The following is a 24,391-nucleotide window of genomic DNA, read 5'->3' on the forward strand; positions in this document are numbered from 1 at the left end:
CACACGGGTCATTAACAAAAGCCTAAAACCTCAAGCCATTGAACCATCCGTGATTGTGGAAACATCGCAACGACCGAGTGAATAATCCGTCGTTTTTAAGAGTGTTCATAATTTTCCTCTTTAATATTGTGTTGAGGCTGTACTTCTAACCACATAAATTACCAACTGAACCATTAATAAGGATTAATTCTTGGCACCTCACCACGGAGCGCCGCTCGTAGGGGGTGAAGAGCGTGTTCAACCGGTTCCCTGTCAGGGGTCTGGCCACAATTAATTAAAAGATTGGCCCGAGATAAGGATCTCAAAGGGAAACATCGCCACCCATTGAGTTGCGTTGAGAAAGTCAATTAGAAATACTTGAGTCTCGATTTAAAGCTTTCGTGACTGCAATGATTAATATTAACGAACGACTCAAGTATTCTTCTTTGGTTCTTTCGGTAAAGTCACGTAGAATGAGATTAAAATAATAAATTGATAAAATAAAATAACACAATAATATTCTCACGACGTTTCGGCCACAACACAAGCGGCCTTCATCAGGTGAAGGGACAGCGCTGTCCTACCAGACAGTCTCGTTATTTTATTTTATCAATTTATTATTTTAATCTCATTCTACGTGACTTTACCGAAAGAACCAAAGAAGAATACTTGAGTCGTTCGTTAATATTTTTCTTTCTGCATAATCTTGCTGGTATCCATGAATGAAATAACGAATTCAAACGCATATTTGTGCCTTCAAGAATAATACTGGTTGGAGTGCCCTTTCAACGAGTAGCGTTGCATAATAATCAGTCATCCTATTGTTAACAACGTGACAATAATTGCATTAAGGGCCGCGCATGATCAATGACCGAATGCTGTGTTGTGTGACAATTCAAGTGACGAAAACATTGCGGCTATTGAGTGGTGTTGATAAGGCAATTAGAAGTATTTCAGTCGAACGCTTTAATTGCATAATCGTTATGAATCAATGAACGAACATCGACGTGGTACTGTGCTGACGATTTCAAGCATAATAACTTCGCATATCAGAATGTGTTAAAGATTGGATACGAATCAAAGACCGAGTGCCGTGTTGTGTAACAATTAAAGTATACGAGTTTGCATATTATAAGGTTAAGGTTTTGATAGAATAGTTCGCATGTTTTTAATCTCTCTCTCAACAACCGATCGATTGCGTTACGCGTCGGGAATTAACCACAGGTGCCGTTATCAAAGTGAAACAACGCAATCGTGATGGTATCATGTTAACGCTGTGTTGAAATTCCAAAATCTCGAGATTGAGTTTTCATATTATCCAAAAATTAAAGTTAGCTAGAAAATAAAATTGATTGAAGCAGAAGGTTTGTGTGTGATTCTTTCTGAAATTCTGCATAATATTGTTCTGCGTATGAGATCTGAACCTTGAGGGGACCTATCACCACACATAATCCATAACACACATAATTCATAATGTTCAATCGAGAGTAATCGTATCCTTATCGATAATACGGAATTAAAGAGCAGAGTCGAATCGACTCTCTCTTATTTACGCTCACAACGCCTGCGTCACTGCATACGATTAATCGCGTTGTTCCAATTAATAACCAAACCTCGTCACCGAGGCTCGACCACATAATCCATAACGACCTGGATTATCATAACCACGCCCACTCGCATAAATTAATAAGATTATCTCTCGAATCAGCATAATGTATACGCATAATTACAACAATTAACATAATTTCGGATAAATTATGAAAATTACAAATTTCATTTAATTTTCATTATTTTCATCAATTTTCATAACACCTATATATGCAACAAAGGGCCTGCCACAAATGAACCATAATGCCTTGCTGATCCCGTCAAGGAGCATAAACAATCACGCGAACTCCGACCATCCTCGCAGCAGCGGCTTTTGGCTGAGCCATCGAACAAAGACGGTCACCGCATCGCGCGGTATCAGATGCGCTTCTGTGGCCGTCTGGAACGCTCTAGGAAGCCACTGGGAGCTATGTACTTTTAAATCTAGATGACAAACTAAATTTCGTTCGAACTGCTTTTTGTGTTTACTTTGTTGGCTACGTACGCCGCGAAATAAGTTCAACATACATTCGAAGCCCCCTGGGGGTTCGTTATTGGTGCCACAGCATCTGGTGGTACGTGCCAGCGTTGGACTCGGCTTGCCCCCCCTGGTGGCTGCACTTGTGTATCTACTTGACCTCGCTCGAGTTGAAACACTCGCCTTCTCACTCTAAAGCCGGTTCAGTTGTTTCCTTTGACCCCACCGCGTATTCGTTGACAGTTGTGTTCAGTTACACAACGTGACCACGGGGTGGCGCTATAGGCTAGAGCCCCGTACCTCTAATGCACACGTGTGCACACTCACGATAAAGAGGTACACACGCACCAACACCGACCAACTCTAACATCGATAATGACCGTCGTTCGCCAATAAGTGACAGTAACATTACCACAGAGCTTGTACAAGACTCGGTGCACTTTGAGGCCTTGTGAATTGTCGAAAGCTTGCTAACAGGAGGTCAGGGGTCAGGCCCAGGTGTCATGGGTTGACTGACTGGGGAGACTGGAAGATGCAACACCTGCGCTCCCCACTTGTCAACTTGCTGCATTTTAGTCGCCCGGCACTTGGCTCGTTGTTGTGAGGGTCACTGCTCTGTGCTCCGTTCTTCTTGGAGGGTGGGCCACGTGACCTCGTGGTGAGAATGCCCTCTCTCTCTCTCTGTCTCCACGTGACATGGGGAAGAGGAGGATAGGGAGGCCGGGAACGTGACAGCTGTAGCAGCGACGAAGCTGTCCGCCTGTGCGTGACAGCTGTGCCGACGAGGCTGTCCGCCTGTGCGTGACAACTGTGCCGACGAGGCTGTCCGCCTGTGCGTGACAGCTGTAGCAGCGACGAGTCTGTCCGCCTGTGTGTCGCTGCTGCTGCGCGAGTCCCAGGCGCGCTACGAGGAGCTGGAGCGCGCCAGCTGCTGTGCCCCCTCTGCCTGGAGATGTCCTCCAAGCCCGTGGTCATCCTGCCCTGCCAGCACAACCCGTGCCGCAAGTGCGTCAACGACGCGTTCCAGGTGCTCGCCCGCACGCTCACCTGTACACTCACCTGTACACTCACTCACCTGTACACTCACCTGTACACTCACCTGCACACTCACCTGTGATACTCATTCACCTGTACACTCACCTGTACACTCACCTGTACACTCACCTGTACACTCACCTGTGACACTCACTCACATGTACACTCACCTGCACGCTCACCTGTACACTCGCCTGTACACTCACCTGTACACTCACCTGTGACACTCACTCACATGTACACTCACCTGCACGCTTACCTGTACACTCGCCTGTACACTCACCTGTACACTCACCTGTGACACTCACTCACATGTACACTTACCTGCACGCTCACCTGTACACTCACCTGTACACTCACCTGTGACACTCACTCACATGTACACTCACCTGCACGCTCACCTGTACACTGACCTGTACACTGACCTGTACACTCACCTGTGACACTCACTCACATGTACATTCACCTGCACGCTCACCTGTACACTGACCTGTACACTCACCTGTACACTCACCTGTGACACTCACTCACATGTACACTCACCTGTACACTCACCTGTGACACTCACTCACCTGTACACTCACATGTACACTCACGTGTACACTCACCTGTGACACTCACTCACCTGTACACTCACCTGCACTCCCGCCTGAACACTCGCCTCCACGCTCACTCACTTGTACACTCACTCACTTGTACACTCACTCACTTGTTCACTCACTCACTTGTACACTCACTCACTTGTTCACTCACTCACTTGTACACTCACTCACTTGTTCACTCACTTACTTGTACACTCACTCACTTGTACACTCACTCACTTGCTCACTCACTCACTTGTACACTCACTCACTTGTACACTCACTCACTTGTACACTCGCCGTTTGTTCGTTCGTTCGTGGGTGTTTTTGACGCGGTTTTTTGTGTTCGTTTGACGGTACAGGGGAGGGGTAAGGGGTGGGGTGGGGTGGTTGTGTTTAAAGTTCACAAAACTCGTGCATGTTCTTAAAAGGGGCCGCGCGGCCTCCGATCGATGTTCGCAACTTTCCTTCAGTGTCGGGGTCAACTCGGCTACGCATCGTGTATTTAAAATATTGTACTCTCTAACACAATTACGCTCGGATGCTCCTGTATATTGGAAAAGGCGTTCACGAGATATAGATCACAAATAATTTTGATGATGATGATGATGATTTAAACGATCTATTTATTTTTCAGTTATTGGAAGAAAAACATAATGGATGTACACCGGCCGCTAATTTTGAAGATGCACGTGACTACGATTCCATTCTGAGATCATGGAGATCATCATCGAGATGATCATGGAGATCACCATCGAGATGACCGTCGAGATGATCATGGAGATGGTCATCATGGAGGTGATCATGGCGATAACTATTGAGATAATCATGGAGATGATCGTCGAGATTATCATGCAGATGTACATCAAGATGATCATGGAGATGATCATGGAGATGACCATCGAGATGATCATGGAGATGACTATCGAAATGATCGTGAAGATGATCATGGAGATGACCATGGAGATGAACATCGAGATGATCATGGACATGATCATGGAGATGACCATCGAGATCACCATGGAGATGACCATCGAGATGATCATGGAGATGACCATCGAGATGATCGTGGAAATGATCATGGAGATGATCATGGAGATGACTATCGAGATAACCATCGAGATGATCGTGGAGATTATTATGAAGATGACCATCGAGATTATCTTCGATATGATCATGGGGATGACCATGGAGATGATCATGGCGATGACTATCGAGATGATTATGGAGATGAACATAGAGATAACCATGGAGATGATCATGGAGATGACTATGGAGATCACCATCGAGATGATCGTGGAGATGATCATGGAGATGATTATGGAGATGACCATCGAGATGATTATGGAGATGCCCTTCCAAAACCGGCGTGTTCTCTAATCTGTGTTTTGTACATAATCTTTTTCGAATAAAAAGTACACACGCGTCCCGCAGAGTCTGTCGTCGTGGTGGTGGCTGACACGGTCGCATCGCAAGGCTCCTGTTGCTCACTCCTCCTTGATGGTCATTCCCAGGCGTGGCAGCACGCTGCTGTTTGGCCGTCACGAGTCATGGAACCAATTCTGAATTCCCGGGCAATTTATTTTTAACACGCGAGGAGAGGACGCCGCTTTCTACACGGACCAGGCGTCGGCAGCCAAAATAACAAGACGGGCCGTTGTTTTTTTCTAATTTGGTATATTATATTGAAAAATATCTATCTAAATTTCAAGAGCCACCATGCCACGTGAATACGAGACGGTGGGTCCTTAATAAATAACGTCACGAAGCGGTCGCTTAAAGAGCCGCAGGTTTGCCCGACCCCTGACGTAGACGAATATGACCTCGCAACTCCCTTGCATGGAAGAAAACGAGCAATACACGTTCCCAGAAAGGCTTTCAAGAGGGGGACACACGAATATTGACGGCTGATCCCCCATTACAGGGCGGCAACATCGGAGACTTCTGCACGGTGTAGCCAACGCTCCCCTCGCCAACACGCGGAGACAGGGAAGGGTTCCAGTCAATTGTTTCCACCTTCACTGTCACACACAGCTCCCTCCTTCACACACAACTCTCTCCTCTTCAACCACAGCTCTCTCCTCTTCAACCACAGCTCTATCCTGCCTAAGGGCCCTCGTAATGACATTAGCGTTTATCGCATGTTTCGGTGGAATTCATCCGAATGAAGTGACATTCTGATTCTAATATGTATACACACATTTCATGGGTAAAGTCATTGTTAGCTGGGCCAAAGCCATCCACTCGTTAAACTCGAGAACCCGGTTCAATCACACGCAGTGGTTGCAGCCCTCACTCCAACCCAGGGTGTCAGTGGCGCCGGCTCGGCGCTAGGACCTCTGAGCTGCCCCAACCTCCTCGTGGCATCTCGAGCGGTGTGCCGCCGCAAAGTTGTGCTCATTAGCAGGACCGACTCTTTGGTTCGGTGCGCCGTGAAGATCGAGTGGGCTCGAAAGTGTCCCGTTAGAACGAAAGGGGTTGAGAAATCGCTGCTATCGAGTACGTGGATGAACCTCGGATCCATCGGGGCTGTGGCTCTCGCACAGATCTGGAAGATCGCCAGCGAACGGTGGAACAGCGCGGACGTCCGGAATGAACGCCTCGTTCGGGACCCAAACATCAACCACCGCACACCTCCTGGCATGGACAATCTTCCGCAAATACACCGCTGTCACCATGAACCGCACCAGAACATCAACGGAACGATGTGCACGTTTTTACGAATGGAAAATTAGAGACGAGCTGCAACATGCAGCAGCAGTAGTGCGACTGTGGTCCTGCAACTCAAGCTTGGGACCGTAGAGTAAACCCACACACACGTTGTGATACATGGAGACTCGTAGAGACCCATAAGAGAGAGACTCGCAGAGATAGAGGCACATTCAAGACCAGCCACAGCGCGACTCAAGCTATGGACCGTACAGTCCACCACTGTCGTCTCTTGCTCGAGGGAAAATGAGCTGACGTGAGTGCAAATCCACCTCGTGAGTCCTGTGTCTGTAGAGAGATCATTGCCAGTGCAATCGCATGCAGCTCAATGCGAAGCAGTGCTGCTTGATATTCCAAACTAAAATATTTATATTTTATATTACCAGGTAAGGCCCCACTGAGTGATGTAGATTTTTCTCAGCAGCGACCTGGCTATCACAAATGATAGCTCAACGAAGTGGCTCGTCACGGAGACATGTATGGCAGACACAAATACTCTAGACGCGTGTTGTTTAAATGTGGAGGGAAAACGCGGAGGACCTGGAGACAAATCCACGCGACCACGGGGAGAGAGACACCGCAAACTCCAAATATACAGCAGCAGGCGTCAGCATCGGAACCGAACCCACGACCTCCTGTATACCAGGCGAGGAAGTTAACATCTCGCCACCCCGTGGCACCCCACGGAAGTGAACGCCTCGCCTGTCTCACAGTGGTAGGAGGTTATCGAATAGAAACAGATCAAGTGGCACTGTCTCTTTCATATCTGTCTCTCCGCACACACACTACTGTACGTACATCACGAGCTACACATCCACGGCACCAGTTGTGTTGCCGGTATCGACATGGCGATGTAGACAGAAGAGAGGCGTTTTACCCTTTCCGGCAATAACGCAGGAGGTGTTAAGACGCCCAAAATGGACTCACCGATTGCAAGGCATCGAGTCTGCATTAGCCGCACATTCACGGATTGGTGTTTGCATCGCCTCTGTGCTGCCGTTCGCCTCCTCGTGTCGTTGTTCTCTGGCCTGACAACTTGTGGGTGGGTCAAGGCCATGACGGAGGACGTCTCTGCTGGAGGCCAATGTCGTTTCAGGGACAAGGCGTGCATCATCAGAGCACGTCGGTTTGGATGCTTGACCACGAGCACGACGTGAGGTCAATGCAGACTCGATGCCTTGCAGTCGGGGTGCCTATTTGGTGTTTGCGCATCTTAACACCTCCTGTGTTACTGCCGGAAAGTGTATGAAGACTTTTATATTTTAATAATCACCATGATAATAATTAAATTATATTGCAGCCGTTAAAGTAAACAGTGGTTTGAAATAAAACGTATCGTCTATAAAATGTCACAAACAAATACTCGAGTGCTGCTTGATTCCCAGATAACATCTAATCTTCCAGGAGACAGAAACACCGACACGCATTCACAAGGGACGAAGCTTCTCCAATGCACACGTGAATGCACCTTGGAGCACACTGCACAGAGTTACACACTTCTGCCAACCTTGCACTTGACACACACACAGAGAGCAGCATTACAGGATACAGAGCTACTATTGACCACCGTGGGAATAGTAATAAGAATAATAATAATCAGAGGTACTCGCTGACAGTTGAGACGATGGGGCCACGTCTATTAACTCTCCCTCCTCCCCCCGGCCGCCTCTGTCCACCCAGCAGTGCGCCAAGGCGCGGTGGGGTAAAGTGTGGGTACCGCCGCCTCTTCGAAGTCGGTGTGTCCGTGGTGGGAGAGCCGGACAAAGACATCCCTCGAGAGGTGAGACTCTAGAGAGCTCGCTGTAGGTGGAGGCCGGTGCGTCCACAGTGGAGCGAGCAAGCAATTGCAGGGCTGCGCCTGCAGCAGCTGCTGCTGCGTCATCACACTCAACTTATTAAACTATTTTTTATTCCGCCAGGTAAGGCGCTCTGAGCTGCGTAGCTCTTTTGTCGGAAGCGACTTTGGCCATCACAAATGAGAGCTCACCCACGTGGCTTATCATCGCGTGGGCATTGACAGCGGCCACATACTTTGTACTCTACTTTGATTCAACGGGTATCGTACAGACAACACCGTACGATTGGGATAATCCGAATCCCGTATGACCAGATGGTCAAATATTCAGCAGGAAGATTGTTGCAACATCAGCTTTGAGAGAAACGTCAATCAAACACCAACGCACACACACACACAGGTGCACACACGGACACCTGCATGACGCACCCCATACATTGCCATCTACGCGGCTTGTTCAATCCACTGCTGGATGAACGCCTCTCACGCACCGTGTGGGTGTGGCTGTGTGACCATACCTCGTCACGCCGGCCACGCGTGGATGAATCAACTGCTGGATGAGGGCCTACCCCTAAAATAAAAAGTACAAATAAATAAAAAATAATTAAAGCACAAAACCCACGACGTTTCGATCGCAACACAAGCCGTCTTCATCAGGCAATGAAGCGATGAAGACCACTTGTGTTGTCATGGAAACGTCGTGGGTTTTTTGCTTTTATTATTTTCAAATGAGAATTTTTATTTTTAAAATTTTTAAAATTTAATTTTAATTTATTGTCATTTTATTCTTATTTTTTAATCTTCGTGACTTTACCGAAAGAACCAAGAATATGAAGATGTGGATGATGATTATGATGATGATGATGTAGATGATGATGATGTGGATGATGATCATGTGAATGATGATGATTAAGTGACTGATGCTGATGTCCTCACCCTGCACGTGTTCCCCACTCCACGTCTTCTTCGCCTTCTGTCGCTCAGAGTCTCACCCCAAGCTCGCCTCGCTCTCGCCTCGCTTCTTCTTCTTCTTCTTCACTCTCGAGGCCTCTCGTTCCAACCTCACCACGCGTCCCCTGAGCCCCGATCCACGTCGATTTGGGTCGCAGCTGCTGAGCGGAGAGGCCCAAAACGCCGAGCGGCCAACAACTCAGAGCACTGCTCAAGATCCCTCTGCGTGTGTGTGGTTGGGTTCGGCCAAGTGGTCATTTTAGGTCGTGATTCGTGTCGGGGTTAAGCGGTCGCGTTGACCAACCGTCACTCACGGGGTAGTGGACCCCCCGTGAGTGACCAACCGTCACTCACGGGGGGGGGGGGGGGGGTGGCACTAGCCCCTCCCCCCTCGTGCCCCCACGAGCCCCTCCCCCCTCGTGCCCCCCACGTGCCTCTCGCGTCTCCAACGTCGTAACGATGACGAGGGACCACGTGCCGAGTTTGAATGTCGCCAAGATGATGATCGTGGTCGTTGTCAAGGTGACACAATGGTCACGTGAGGCCCGTAACGGTCACAGAACTCCAGCACGGCGAGAAGACCAGACGTGTTTGTGTGATTCTGCGTCGTCCCTGCTCTCTTTAACGTGAACAGCGGCGACATTTTCAACAAGCTGAGAATCCCATCGACCGATTATGCCAGGAGAGCTTCTCCAAGGTGAGCGTCGGACTTTTAAAGGGAAATTATCCAGATTTTTACCTCAAAAATGTGGATTTTTTCCCTGCACACGCACACACTCACAACACATATGAGACAGGCGGTAAAGTATTGTATTGTGTACAATCTGGAAACTACCCACATGCCAAATTTTTAGTTTGTTGCATGTTGGGAAGTATATTAAACATTTCGAACAGACACATTCACAAATTTCCCTCTTATATATAGAGAGATGAGGGAACACGATCGTGAATGTGTTTATTCGTCCATATTTGGTCAGAAGACGCCGTGATAATAAATCTACACCACGTCAACAGCACCGCTGCGAAGGGAAACAAATACAATAGATGGGGCTGTTGAAGTCGGGCCATGACCCACGTCCACCTGCACCTATGGAGGCCGCAGTGTCGCTATCGACACGGAGAGTGCCGAGTGGTTGTGTTCTGGTCCAACCTGTTCACCACTGCCGACGCAGTAGCACCACCCGTATGGTTTAATTGCGTGATTGGTCGCTTTAAATAACCAATATCATGATAAATAGTCACTCAAGAGGCCCGAAACGCCGAGCGGCCAGCAACTAACAGCAACTTCTAAAGATCGCTCTGCGTGTGTGTGGTTGGGTTCGGCCAAGTGGTCATTTTAGGTCGTGATTCGTGTTGGGGTTAAGCAGTCGCGTTGAGCACCATCACTCATGGGGTAGTGGACCCCCCGTGAGTGACCAACCGTCACTCACGGGGGGGGGGCAATGGACCCCCCGTGAGTTACCAACCGTCACTCATCAATTCAAGATCATGAACTTTATTCATCGTGGATAAATCCGATGAGCTATGAATCTCTTTTAAACAAATGTCCAGTAGAGACGGGTTCAGAAAGTTACACCAATACCGACACGAGAAAGGTATAAGAAAGGTAAGAAAATCCCGTAAACTAAATAAACTACTCTTTTTTTTATTCAACCAGGTGAAGCCCTCTGAGCTATTGAGTTCTTCAGAAGCGATAGGCAGGCCCATGTCTGTCTACAGTGGGAAATGTAGAGCCATGTGTTTATCCGTAGTGTAAAATGTGATCGCTGTGTTCCTCCTTCTTGTTGCAGTTGGCGACCCCCCCGAGGGATCCCGCGGGGCTGTGCCCGGGACCCCCTCCCCGGATGAAGCCCGAGGCACGGCGCGGGTCGCCGTGCCGGAGCTGACGGGAGCCGCGCAGGCGGCGATAGCGGGGTCGCGTCTGAGGGCGGAGCCTCAGGTGAGGGGGAGGAGCCCCGGGTGGTGGGCGGGGCCCGCTGGCGCTAATCACAACGCTGGGAATCCACGGGTGTGGGGAAATTGTTATTGGATCATGATCGGCGACGTTTCGGGCAATGTTCCTTGTGCAGAGCACGTCAACAGTTGTTAGACCCTTTCATAACGTGGACTACAGAGGGTGGCCCAAAAGTCAGGACACGCAAAGTTATTGTATGTTTCTTAAGTAATCACAAAGGGTTATTTAGTTTAATTTTAACAAATGTTAAAACTGATATCCATGACTCTTTTGAAATGCATTTAGCACCTTTTTAAAATTACAGCTACCTTTTTCTGCATGATAACAACGAACTGAACTCGTTCGTCTTTAGTCAATGGCCCCTTCTTAGAATATTTTGTGAGTTGTGGGTTCCTCTAAAAATCAATAGTCTATATATATTTCTGAGACATTTTATGCAGATCGATTATCGGTTCATGGACTAAAATTGTATTTCTTTTGGTGATAAAACAGTCCAACGTTTGTTGGGATCCCTGTCCGGATGGGAGGAGTAATTGTGGATGTGTTGACTGCGTTGCTGTGGCAGGACCCAACCACGACTGTGGCAGCTGGAGCGGAGGGCACCTCGTCCGGTAAAGACCTCACGGTCTTGGCCCCCACCTCGTCCAACGAGGTGCCGGTGGCGGCCGACGAGAGGCATTGCACCCAACCCAGCTGCCTTCCCCACGGCCGGCCTGAACCCTCCCCGGTGCCAGCCACAGCACGCGAGAACATCGGCGTGTCTGTGCTGCCTGCACCCCAAGGTGAGCGTGCGACCACGTGACCTCGTGACCTCTCGTTAGGGTGGCAGCCACCAACGCAAGGGGCGCGTTGGAGCCACTGCTGTTGCCCTTCACGAGTAACACGGGGAGCTCAAAACACCCAGCGGCCCACGTGACAGGCACATCACATTTGTCGCGAACTTGAGCCTTACACTTCAATGTGGGGCAAAATGTCTGCTTAAGATTAGCAGCACGGGTGCTGGATGGGGCCACTGAATCCAGTGCCATGTTTATCTTCAGTGGGAAATGTAGAGCCGTGTGTTTATCCGCAGTGTAAAATGTGATCGCTGTGCTTCTTGTTGCAGTTGGCGACCCCCCCGAGGGATCCCGCGGGGCTGTGCCCGGGACCCCCTCCCCGGATGAAGCCCGAGGCACGGCGCGGGTCGCCGTGCCGGAGCTGACGGGAGCCGCGCAGGCGGCGATAGCGGGGCCGCGTCTGACGGCGGATCCTCAGGTGAGGGGGAGGAGCCCCGGGTGGCAGGCGGGGCCTGCTGGCGTCGCTCAGTCAATCACAACTCTAGGAGTGCACGGGGGTGGGGGAATTGTTACAGGAAAATGATAGGCGACGTTTCAGGCAATGTCCCTTCTGCAGAGTACATCAGTTTTTTCCATTTTCATAACGTCGCCTATAGAAGGTTGCCCAAAAGTTAGGACACAGGTATCGTATTTATTTGAACAAGTCACAGGATTTGTTATCGATATTAATAATGATAATAGTTACTTTAAGAATAATGAGAACGGTGTAATTTCAGCATTAAGTTAAATTGCACTCCTATTATGTGTTTGTGTTGTTCGTTGTTGTAACCTTCTGACCCGTGCCAATTGGACATGTGAAAAATAGCTTTATAGCTCATCGGATTCCTCCAGTATAAATATTCTGACTCTGATAATAACGTGCAATACATATATAAATTATTATTAAATATAGAAAAACGACGTTTCAGTCAATGCCCCTTCCTCAGATCACATCACAGTTGGCTCTTCATAACGTCGCCTATAAAGCGTGGCCCACAAGTCATGCCACATAGAGCTATCATGTTTATTTCAACAGATAACAGAGCTTTATTTGATTTGTTTAATAAACGTTAAAACTTACATCTATTTACATTAATGCACGATGGACGAATTTATTATTTCTTCAAATTAATTTAGGCCTTTAAAAAAATAAATCACAGCTGCCTTCTTTTGCATATGTAGTGGGTTTGTATGGAGACTGAGTCTTCGTAGGAGGCAACACGTATTTATTTATGACAACAATAACAGTAACACTTAGGTCCCTAACACGGAGGGGTAATGGCCCCTTCTACCCACCACCTAAGGAGGTACGGCCTCCGGGATAACGTGCCCTAACTACTGGGGCTAACCACTCCTTAGCCCTCCGGCTAGCGGGACCTAGGGGAGGCTGACCCGAGCCAGCCAAGGTCCTCGGGTCTCGACCGCTGGCCCACACAGACCCGGCCCTGAGAAGGGCGTCGGGTCGGGGGATCCTCAGGGTCCTAGCCTATTGATCACTGGCCTCACTGAGCCCCGGCCCTTATAAGGACGGCGGGGCTTGGGGTCCAGGGTCCTATCTTCAGGTGGGCTTCTGGGTCTTCGGCTTGAGGCGAACTGCCTCAGCCGCACTGGGGTCCGGCTTTTATGGGGCTCCCAGGGTCACCCCGCCCCTGGTCACGCCCACCATCTGGAACCTTCTCGAGGGACCTGGATTGTTGCGCAATCCTCCCCAGCCCCCCACCCGGGGACCTGGGGTGTCCCCCTCCGGTTCCCAACCGTCCCCCCCCCGGGATGCCTGACCCACGAGTCCTGCTTAGCACAGGCCGTACTCGCTATTGCCCCCTGACTGGAAGTACCTGCTCAACCAAAGTGATGGCGGCGTATTACGCCCAACAATTACCCACCACACATACAAATGACAATCGAACTCGTTCGTCTTTGGTCAATTACCTTTCCATTTTTGAAAAATGTCACCTGAAAAAGCAAAATAGAAATTAATAATAACGTATAAAAGTTGCGTAATTGCCCGTCACGTGACGGGTATTTTCACTGCGTAAACGATCCAGTGTGTCGTGACTTTGTCGATGACGCCATCTCTGCCGTCTTCCTCCGTTTAATCGACGTCTTCTTTCGTCTGCGACTCTTCTGGCTTCATCTGAATGAACTAAAGTTACGGAATGTGACATACCGAATGTAATTTTCTCTTCTGAGAGTAATATATAACAAACCTGTAAATAAAGAATGACAATTGTAAATCACCTTCATCGTTCTAGCAGCTGTTTGAGTTTCCTTTCTGTCGGGAAGAAAGTAAACTAAATGTTGTAGGAATGATTTCGTTCTAAGTATTGACTTACTGGATTCCCTATTGATGTGAATACTAAAAAAATAACTTTTTATAAACCGGAAGGACGCGTCGGTGTGTTCACCAATTTTCGCTCAAAACGTGAGCAGAAAGTCGCTTTTACCAAAATGAATTTGAATTCAGTGAGAGGGGTGGCCCTAGACCAGCTGCTGCCAGCAACTGGCAGCGCCCTCGGCCAACCTCGCAATGGGCGCCGCCACCCCCAAACCCCAAGGGCAGATCCAGGCTGAGGTTTCTGGTAAACTGGGAAACATTTTGCCACGATTTTACATTTAATGTTTAATTAAGCGTATTTTTTTAAACAGAGGCAAAATTATTCGGTTTGTCTGTCCGTCCGTCTGTCCAACCAATACATTCTCAGGAATGTTGAGAAATGAATTATAATTCATAGACCCTCTGTACGTTGTACGGGAATCAAAATGACATCGTCGTTATTTTATTTGTATATTTATTTCCTCGAATTGTTGGCGCCCCAGGCGACCGCCTCGTTCGCCTACATGGACGGGTGTCCGCCCCTGTTTAGTTACAATAACTTACTGGATTCTGATTTGATGTGAATTAAAAAATAGTGACTGTTCATTATTGATCGCAAGGGGAGATGTCGGTGTTCACCAATTGTCACAAATGTTCACCGTAAGTGCGAGCAAAAGCCATCAAAGTGAAACTGCACTGAGTTCAAATTAAAAGCGGATTCTGCTTCTTTATTTCTATTCGACGTTTAAAAAATTAATATTATCATGCACAAATTAACTGAATGGGTTATTTATTATTACTCACTAATAATGGTGCACAAAACGCAAAGATAAAATACAAAAACAGAGGGCAGACGTGGCTCTTATCATAAGAGGCGCTGGTATATTTTTGGAGAAAATGTATCGTTGTGGTAACAACAAACTAATAATTAGTTACATTTTTAATCTAAGCCTTTCGTGAAAATCAAAAGAATTGCATGGGAATCCACGTAGCTAAGCCAGCGTTACCCGCAGTGTGTGTCAGGCGTTCGGCAAAGATCATTAAAAGTATAAATATAAAGTTGACTTTAAAAATAAATAATGAAAACGTTATGTGAGGGTTAATATAAATGAAATAACCCTGTCTTAACTTTTGGGCCAACCTGTATAATTATGTGTATTAAATATATACTGTATGATGAAAGATATAAAATCGACGTTTCAGGCAAGGGGCTTTATTCAGGGCACATCACATCATGACGTCGTTTGTAAGAGGGTGGCCGAAATATCAGGACACATCGGGTTATTGTGTTTATTTGAACAAATAACGGAGGGTTATTTCGTTTAATTTTAACAAATGTTAAAAATGAATTTGATTAACATGAATGCACGATTTCTCTTCTGAAATGCATTTAGGAATTCTTTGAAACTACAGCTGCCTTCTCTGTAGCATGCATAACAACAAATTGAACTCGTTCATCTTTTGTCAATGGCCGTTCATCATAGAGTATTTTAGGAGTTAAAGTGAGATTGGGGTTCCTTTAAACATACTGTATATATTGACTTCTGAGACATTTGATTGCCCATCTGTTCATGGACTAAAATTGTATTTCTTTTGGTGATAAAACAGTCCAACGTGTGTTGAGATCCCAGTCCAGATGGGAGGAGTAATTGTGGATGTGTTGATTGCGTTGCTGTGGCAGGACCCAACCACCACTGTGGCGTGCGGAGCAGAGGGCACTTCGTCCGGTAAAGACCTCACGGTCTTGGCCCCCACCTCGTCAGACGAGGTGCTGGTGGCGGCCGACGAGTGGCTCTGCACCCAACCCAGCTGCCTTCCCCATGGCCGGCCGGAACCCTCCCCGTTGCCAGCCACAAAGAACATCGGCGTGTCTGTGCTGCCTGCACCCCAAGGTGAGCGTGCGATCACGCGACCTCGTGACCTCTCGTTAGGGTGACAGCCACCAACGCAAGGGCCGCTTTGGAGCCATTGCTGTTGCCGTTCACGAGTAACACGGAGAGCTCAAAACACCTATCGGTCAACGTGACAGGCGCATCACATTTGTCGTGAACTTTAGCCTTACACTGAAATGTGGAGAAAAATATTTCTGGTTAAGAGGAGCAGTACGGGTGCTGGCTGGGGCCACTGAATATCCACGCCAGCCCCATCGGCAGTGCAGCGCTCTGCGATGACGCCGGCTTCCGCCACCACCGTTCCCTTTGTGCAGAGGAGGACGACGGCATTCCGGCGGCACGGCTCTCGCTGTTTGCGCCGGAGCGGCTGAGCCTCAGGTGGGAGAACGACGTGGGCAAGGGTGCCGGCCTGCGCAACCTGGGGAACACCTGCTTCCTCAACGCCACGCTGCAGTGCCTCGCCTACACGCCGCCGCTCGCCAACTACCTGCTGCTGCAAGAGCACTGCAGCACCTGTAAGTACCCCCTGGCACTCTCGTTTACCCATGGGCTAGGTTATTGTCACGGTTAATTTGGCTGCTATGAATTTCACACTTGATAAGCCACTTCGTTGAGCTATCTTTGTGGTTCAGGTCGCTTCTGAAGAAACTAATAGCTCAGTGGGCTTTATCTCGTAAGATAAAAAAAAAGTTTAGTTTTAATTGTAGATTTTTTTAAAGTGATTTGTTTACCTTACCAATACTTTGTACTCTTATCGTTTTTTGTATTGTGCCCTCGTTTGCAGGCCAACAGAGCGACTTTTGCCTGATGTGCGTCATGGAGCGTCACATTGTCAGCACGTTCAACAACTCAAAGAGAGTGCTGACACCCAAGGTCATCACTAAAAACATCACGCGTGAGTCCCACAACTACGTTCAAACTTGCACTCGGAGGATAAGTTATCCCCGCGATCTTTCGCCATCTGTGTTCCAAGTCCTTTGCACTGCTCCTTTTGACATGTTGGGGAGCTCTTGAAGGATGTCATCAGATCCTGTACCTGTCACTTTGTCCCCATGTCCATTTCTCTGCAGGCATCGCCAAACACCTGCGCATTGGGAGACAGGAAGATGCCCACGAGTTTTTGCGATACGTGGTAGATGCCATGCAAGCCTCATGCCTCCATGGCCACAGCGAGTGAGTACTGCGCGCCAGTCAACTTGCGGCAGTCGTTCTGCAGTTCGGTACCTCACGGCTCCCTCTTGGTTTTCTGCACGATTGTCCTTCGACGTCTGTGAGAAGCTACTCACACTTTTGTGTGAACACCTGGGAGATGCAGAGGACCGGCCCTGCTGGCACCACGGTTCTTTCACATTGGCCCTGACGTGGGCCGTCTTTTATTTGAGCATTTCACGTTGCCGATAAATACCGGGGGGTCGATGTCTCGACGTCGGTGGCCCCGTGACATCATTGCTCGTGTTGACGGGCGGCACGTGGCACGCTGGGCATTACAAAACTGCCGGGCCACAGCACCGCGTGTCGGCTGCCAGCTTGCCCCCAGCTCTGTGGCTGTGCCGTGAAGGTGGCTGCCCTGTGCAGACGCTACCACGTTTGGTTGCTACAGAGCACGCGTTGCAGTGCTGAAGGGAAATAGTGAATCGACAGCTCGGGCAATGGTGTAACTCTCACACACGCGTGTGCATCCGGTAAAGGTGTTACTGTTACTGCCGCTGTAACCACCGTGTGGTGTCGTTCTCTGTGACGTGGCAGGCTGGACAGATACACGGAGGCTACCACCCTCATTTACCAGATCTTCGGGGGTTACCTTCGATCACGTGGTGAGTTGTGCGCACTCCTCTACAAACTTGTTAACCGCGAGCAGCAAGCGCATCATCACAGTGTAGACGCGCTCGCGTTGCAGCGTTTACACACTCTCACGCACGTGCCACACAGAAAAACCTTTTACCAGTTGGTGAAAAGTACCAATTACCTATGTCAGTGGGAAGCGTGCATTTAGTTTGACTAAGTAACATGTGACGTCCCTTCCTAATGTGTGCTTGTGTTTTGCAGTGGAGTGCATGCAGTGCTGCAACCACTCCGACACCTATGACACGTGCCTGGACATTGCACTCCATATTAATGTAAGCAATGACAAAGCCATCGCTTAACAGTTATACATGTACGTACGTTGCGGAATAAGTTAAATGTACATACATCACATACATGAACAACAACCGCCATTCGCCACTAAGTGGCGGTGACGTCACCACGGTGCTTGTGCCAGCCTGAGTGCCTTTTAAGGCCACGTGTAGTGTCGAACGCCCGCTGGCAGGTCACGGGACAGACCATGGGTTGACTGAGATGACTGGCCGATGCACCACCTGTGCCCCCTGCTGTGATCAACATACATAACACACACACATACATGAATCAGCCACTTAACATCCAAACACACTGCCAGTAGCGTGATCTCTTTTTTTGCGGTTGTACGATTTCATACGAAATGCGGGTTTTCTGAATTGCCATCACAATATAATTCTGCAGATGTTCATGGAATGCTTCTTAGAGTCCTCATTTGCCTTTCACTCTGTCGGCCAACAGAACTCATCAGATCTTGTGGAGGCGTTTGAGGAGTTTTTTAACAAGGAGACACTGGACGAATACACCTGCAGAATGTGAGTGGGCATCGTGTGGTGACACCCTGGAATCATTTGTAGCTTCAAAAGTCTGATGATTGAACCAAATTCTAATAAAAGATAGTAATTAAAATATAAGTAATACATAAAAAATAACGTCCAATATATAACGTAAATAAGTAACAATTTTTACGTTAAGAAATGAATAAAAAATAACGAACAACAAAAAGTGAGTAGACTTATTGTTTAAAAGTTGGGGAACACGTGCGATGTCTGGCGTTGTTGTCGTGCAGGTGCTGTTGCAAGGGGGAAGCGACGAAGACGATGGCTCTCCACCGCCTGCCCAACGTCCTCACCGTCTCCATCAAGCGGTACAACCTCTACGGCGTCAAGATCAACCGGGTAACGATTCTTTCCCTCCACATCCCTCTAATTAATTTATTTTATTAAAGCCCTTGTCAGTTCAACGCTGGAGAAAATGCCTCTCCATGTTGGAATAAGTGCTACGGAAAGACTTGCCCCCCGTCATATGACTGTAGAATTTCCACCACTTGCTCAGGGCTATCAACAGGAGATGAGCACCGTCTTCAACGCTCAAATGAGCGAGACATCACGTCATCACGTTGACGTGTAACTTAGATGGTGCCCATCTCTGCTGCCCACCCCACCACCCCTGCCGTTTCCTCTTCTAACGTTTGTCTCTGTGCGCTGCCTGTAGAACATCACCTACCCGGAGCACCTGGACATGCAACCCTTCACCTCGACATCTCAGGGCGAGCCGGCAATCTACTCCCTGTACTCGGTGCTGGTGCACAAGGGAGCCGACTCCAACAGGGGTCATTATTATTGCTACAATAAGGTAATTCCATTTGTTACCATCAAACAATAACAACGCACATCTGCAATGCACCCATGTTACAAATGTCCAATAGGGAAGAATAAATAGAAGTCTTGCGTCTGTTCCTGCGTCTTGATGTACTTATGCAACTTCTACTTACAGTATATATACTTTATTTATTTGTATTTAGTGACTTCCTTAGCATTCCTACACTTTGCACTCCAATCGGTGTTGTATTGTTTGTTTTTGTTGTAACTTTCTGACCCACCCCTACTGGACATCTGTTGGAAAGAGCTTCGTAGATCATCGAATTCTTTCAGCACAAATAATGATTCTGATTCTGATAAAATTGGTCCAAGGCCATTGATGCAGTGACATGGTCAGGCAGACCGTTCTGTAACTTCAGCACCATCATAGCAACCGTAGCACCTTCTGCAACTCTGACGATGGGGTGATGCTCTTTACGAACTTGTTGTCTAGAGTGTATCGTGTGTTGTTATTAATGAACGGAGGAGGTTGGGTGCAGTTGTGTAAGCATTGTAACCAAGTGTAGCCGTGCTGTGACTGTGCGCAGATCAGCGATGGACAATGGTGCTGTATGAACGACTCCATCGTGCGGCACGTCGACACCAAGGCTGTTATGAACGAGCAGGCCTACATGCTCTTCTATATTCGGTAAGTCGCCTTCTCTCCCCTTCACTTTAACCTGCACTTACAACCGTCCCCCAGACCAGCTTACTGGAAAGATATTGTCTTGTGCGAGCAGCAGTGTCTCCTTTAAAGGCGGGTGTTAACGGTTTGCGACGCGTTGGTGCGTGCATGCAGGTCCCCAGAATTGAACGCGCCGCCAGCGGAGAGCTACTGCCCGCTGGAGCACGTCAAGGCGACGTCCCGCTTGTGCCTCAAGCGGCCACCCTCGGCGAAGGGAGACCCCGGACCCTGTCTCTGTACGGCAGCTCTCCTCACCGGCGCGCAAGGTAAAGGATGGATTTGAAACGTCGCCCCGTGTGCGTGGAAATGCCCGGGGAGAATGTACACCCTGACAGCGTATCGTTTTATATTAAGGGAATGGTGAAGTACAGCGATCTTCTTGTTTATACTTCAGACCGGTTTTGTTTCATTCACCCAATGTCGAGCGGTTTGGACTTTAGCGCCATCATCTTCTTTACCTCCAGAAACCCAAGACGTCGAACCGCCCCAACGGGAACAACTGCCGGAGCAACTGCAAGGGCCACGGCAGGAACAGCAGCAGCAGAAGCTACCGGCAACGCCAGACACACAACAGCCGCTGCCGCTAGTCCCAGAGCAGCCACCACCACCACCCCGATCTCACAGCAGCCGCTGCCATTCCACCAGCAACCACCGCCGGTCCTGCAGCAACCACCACCACCACCACCACCGCCGGTCTCGAAGAAGACACCATCAGCACCACAGCAGCTGCTGCCACCGCGTGTCCCACAGCAGCCAGTCCAACAGCAGCCAGTCCAACAGCAGCCAGTCCAACAGCAGCCACCGCCACCAGTCCCACCACAGCCACCACCACTCTGGTCGCACAGCAGCCACCACCGGTGTAACAACTGGCACTCGCCCCACCAATAGAAGTCGGTGCTTAAAATCCATGATCAAGTGTCTAACCTCTTGCTTCCTCTCAAATTCAAAATAATTTTGAGAGACATTTTACGAAGGCACCAGGCAGCGGCTCACCATGGCGTCGCCCGCTCCCCAAAATGTACTCATCGCCAGCTCCACCACCAGCCCCTGAAATCACTTGAACATCATTGGAATCACCTTGGACTCGACATTCTCACTCGAAGACCACATTCAACACAATAAAGAGCTGCAATCACTAGCTCAGGGCCTCATGGCACGCCCGTCCAATGCTGACACCCGTCCAATGAGATGGAAAACATCTCAAGCAACTCCGACCTCACAATCCACGAAAAAATAAAATAAATTTAATAATAGAATACTATGTTTCGATTGCAACACAAGCAATCGTCATCAAGTAGAAAACAAACCGAGTGAACTTAGAAATGCAATGCAATCCAACACTGAGAGACACAGAGAGAGACACACACAACATATGTTGTGTGTGTCTCTCTCTGTGTCTCTGTGTTGTCTCTCTCTGTGTGTGTCTGTCTGTGTGTCCCCGTGTCTGTGTTTTATCTCTCTCTCTCAAATGTAGCAATCTTTGAAAGAACGTAATCAACCAGGTAAAGTACTGACTGTTGTGTTAGTCGACTCTCTGTGTTGGATTGCATTGTATTTACAAGTTCACTAGGTTTTGTTCTGCCTGATGACCATTGCTTGTGTTGCAATTGAAACGTCGTACTCTATTGTTTAGTTTATTTTCTTTCTACGTGACTTTACCGAAAGAACCAAAGAGTAATTCCTGCAGTCATGAACGCTTCAAATCAAGTTTTAATCCACGAAGACTTGAAAAACCCAGAACGAAAGCACTAAAATCACGCCAGCCATTCTGGGAAACAGGAGCCAAGATCCATGCAGGCGGCACCAACCCATTATGGCTTGGGGTTGCCGTTTATTCCCTGGCCAATCGTCAAGAGAGTTGGCACCAGGAACGTTATTGTGATGGTGACCGTAAAATTAACTGTCTCATTACAAATGAAGACAGAGGTTGTGTCCTCCGCAACGCGAGGCCGGAGTGCGGTCTCAGTGAGGTCGTGCAAGGTATTCCCGTACGGTTCTTATCTCTGTTCATTTAAAATGCGGGGCTTTAATTTCGCGTTGTGTCGGGGATTTAAAAAGCCACCGCTGTTGCAAAGTATTTATTTATTTATCGAACTGTGAATACGTCGGCATTTTTTAAACTACATATCTGTTACTTTTTTACGTACGGGGCGTGCACATTTCAATGGACACGCTAACCGTAGCGCCAAGCCGTTACCACGTGAAATGTACGATAAATGATTAACTTCGCCAAGCACTTTATTTCCATCTTCCATGATGCCTCCAGAAACAGCGGTTTCTGAACTCGTGAATGTAGATCGGTGACACTTCGGTCTCCTCGGGGTTTTTATCGTTTGTACAAAAGCAGCTCAAAGTGTGGGAAGGGAAAGCGAGATTAATGTTTTCCAGAGATTTTGTCTACCTCGTTTTGTATTTGCACTTGACATCAATATATACTTGTCGTGACAAAACTGGTCTCGCTTCCATTTCTTACTTTGCCATCGCAGTGTGTGTGTCTTTGTGTGTGGGTGTATGTGTGTTTCTCTTTGTTTACGTGTGTTTATGTATGTGTGTATGCAGGTGCGTGTGCTCGCTAACGGCACTTGCTCAAACAGCTTGTTTTGGCTATACGGGGGATCTTTGTCTTTGTATGTCTGTGTGTTGATGGGTGTGTACGTGTTTGTGTGTGTGTATGTCTAATTACATTTTTCGGTCGTAGTATAGTGGTAGTTAATTGAAGGTGGAGGGGTTACCAGCCCCTCGCACCCGTCCAGAGCCCTCATTTAGCCACTGTGATGGTCACAGACGCCATAAGGGGAAAGGGCCAATTGGAATTGGCCCTCTCCCTCACAGCACCGACCACGACAGCGTTGCCACAGAAGTACACTTGTATACACGTGCACTTGTTGTATTTCTCAGAAATGTTTGTGGGCCAGAGGTCAAGACCACGTTGCTGACCTAATTAAATGTTGAATATAAAAAGTGGATAAAAGGTAATGGTACAGCCCCTGCGGTTGTTCACGCCACTGCCGGCAAATGGGGCCTCCACGAGCGGGAGCTCCAGAGAGCGCCAGTGAGGGTCATTGGCCTACTCCTCCACATTGGTCAGGACGGCTTTGAAGAGGAGGTCGTCAAATATAAAGTTAGATTTACCTGCCGCTTACAACATTTGACCGTAACGCGTTCGGTGGGGACACGCTTCTTGCTGGGCTCAAATCCAGGGCGGCGTGTGAAGAAAAACGGGGCCCAGAGAATGTTGACTCCAGCACTGGGGGGGTGCCGGTACATTGGGACACTGCTGTGGGTGTGGTTACTCAATCGCCCAGCCACGTGGAGGAGTAGCCACTGATGTGAAACGCAACGCCATCGTCTCACCTAATCAACCCGTTCACCCGTGATGCGGTGGCCCGGCCGTTAGCGCACACTGACCACTGCCAGCTAAGTTCGATTCCCGGCCACGGCTAACGTCGGTGCTGAGTGACATCTGAACAAATCTCTGGGCTGCCTCACCTTCACACCAACTCATACTGACCAGCGTGGTGAAGTATGATCAAACACCCCCCCCCCATTTACTGTCACAGAGTGGGGGGCTCTTACCTCCGCTGTGGATTGACAGAGGGCCGCCGTCTATGCTGAGCCCCACGCCAGTATAATCGCAGCATCCCTCTGCAACAGCTCTGCAGTGACACCTGAAGGCACACAAACAACACAAGTGGGTGGCCAGGTGCAGTGAGGGTGACGTCCTCATTCAATGAATAAAAAACGAAAAGGAACCCGCCACGGATATTCACCAAGCGGCAATGAGAGCGTCGTGGCGATGCTGCTGCTGTCAGAAACCCGCCGCACGATGCAGTGTGGACACGAGTTGACAATTTCAACCAAACACATCCGCTACTTTTCTTGTCAACACCCTCAGCATTAAATTAACATTGCAGAGTTTTATACTTCAACATTCAATGATTTTTCTACACTTAAGGGGTCATTAATTAGCGTTCAATTGAAAAACGCAAAAATGTAAAACATCATTACTCAATCGCTACAGCTATTGAGAGAGCTATTGTTGAATTCTGCTAAATCCAAGAAAAGTAACTTAATGGCAAATTCTGCATTTTTATAGAAATGGTTTGAAAATGATTTCGCACAGTTAATGATGCAACTACT

At 48.4% G+C, this 24,391-nt stretch overlaps 1 protein-coding gene across 1 annotated transcript; it reads left to right on the forward strand.

Annotated features, from left to right (window-relative positions):
• The first annotated feature begins 2,198 nt into the window (after positions 1-2,198).
• On the forward strand, positions 2,199-5,087 carry LOC142930813 (uncharacterized). The gene is made up of 2 exons (XM_076073847.1): positions 2,199-3,071; positions 4,298-5,087. The coding sequence occupies exon 2, from the start codon at positions 4,378-4,380 to the stop codon at positions 5,038-5,040; it is 663 nt and encodes a 220-aa protein (XP_075929962.1). The 5' UTR covers positions 2,199-3,071; positions 4,298-4,377; the 3' UTR covers positions 5,041-5,087.
• The last annotated feature ends 19,304 nt before the right edge of the window (positions 5,088-24,391 follow it).

The sequence above is a fragment of the Petromyzon marinus genome, chromosome 43, assembly GCF_048934315.1.
Source record: "Petromyzon marinus isolate PM22_M1 ecotype Great Lakes invasive population chromosome 43, UKy_Petmar_22M1.pri1.0, whole genome shotgun sequence".
NCBI lineage: Eukaryota > Metazoa > Chordata > Hyperoartia > Petromyzontiformes > Petromyzontidae > Petromyzon > Petromyzon marinus.

What these genes read in the sequence shown, in the direction of transcription:
- LOC142930813 (XM_076073847.1), top strand. Translation starts at nt 4,378, where the DNA reads ATGGAGATCATCATCGAGATGATCATGGAGATCACCATCGAGATGACC.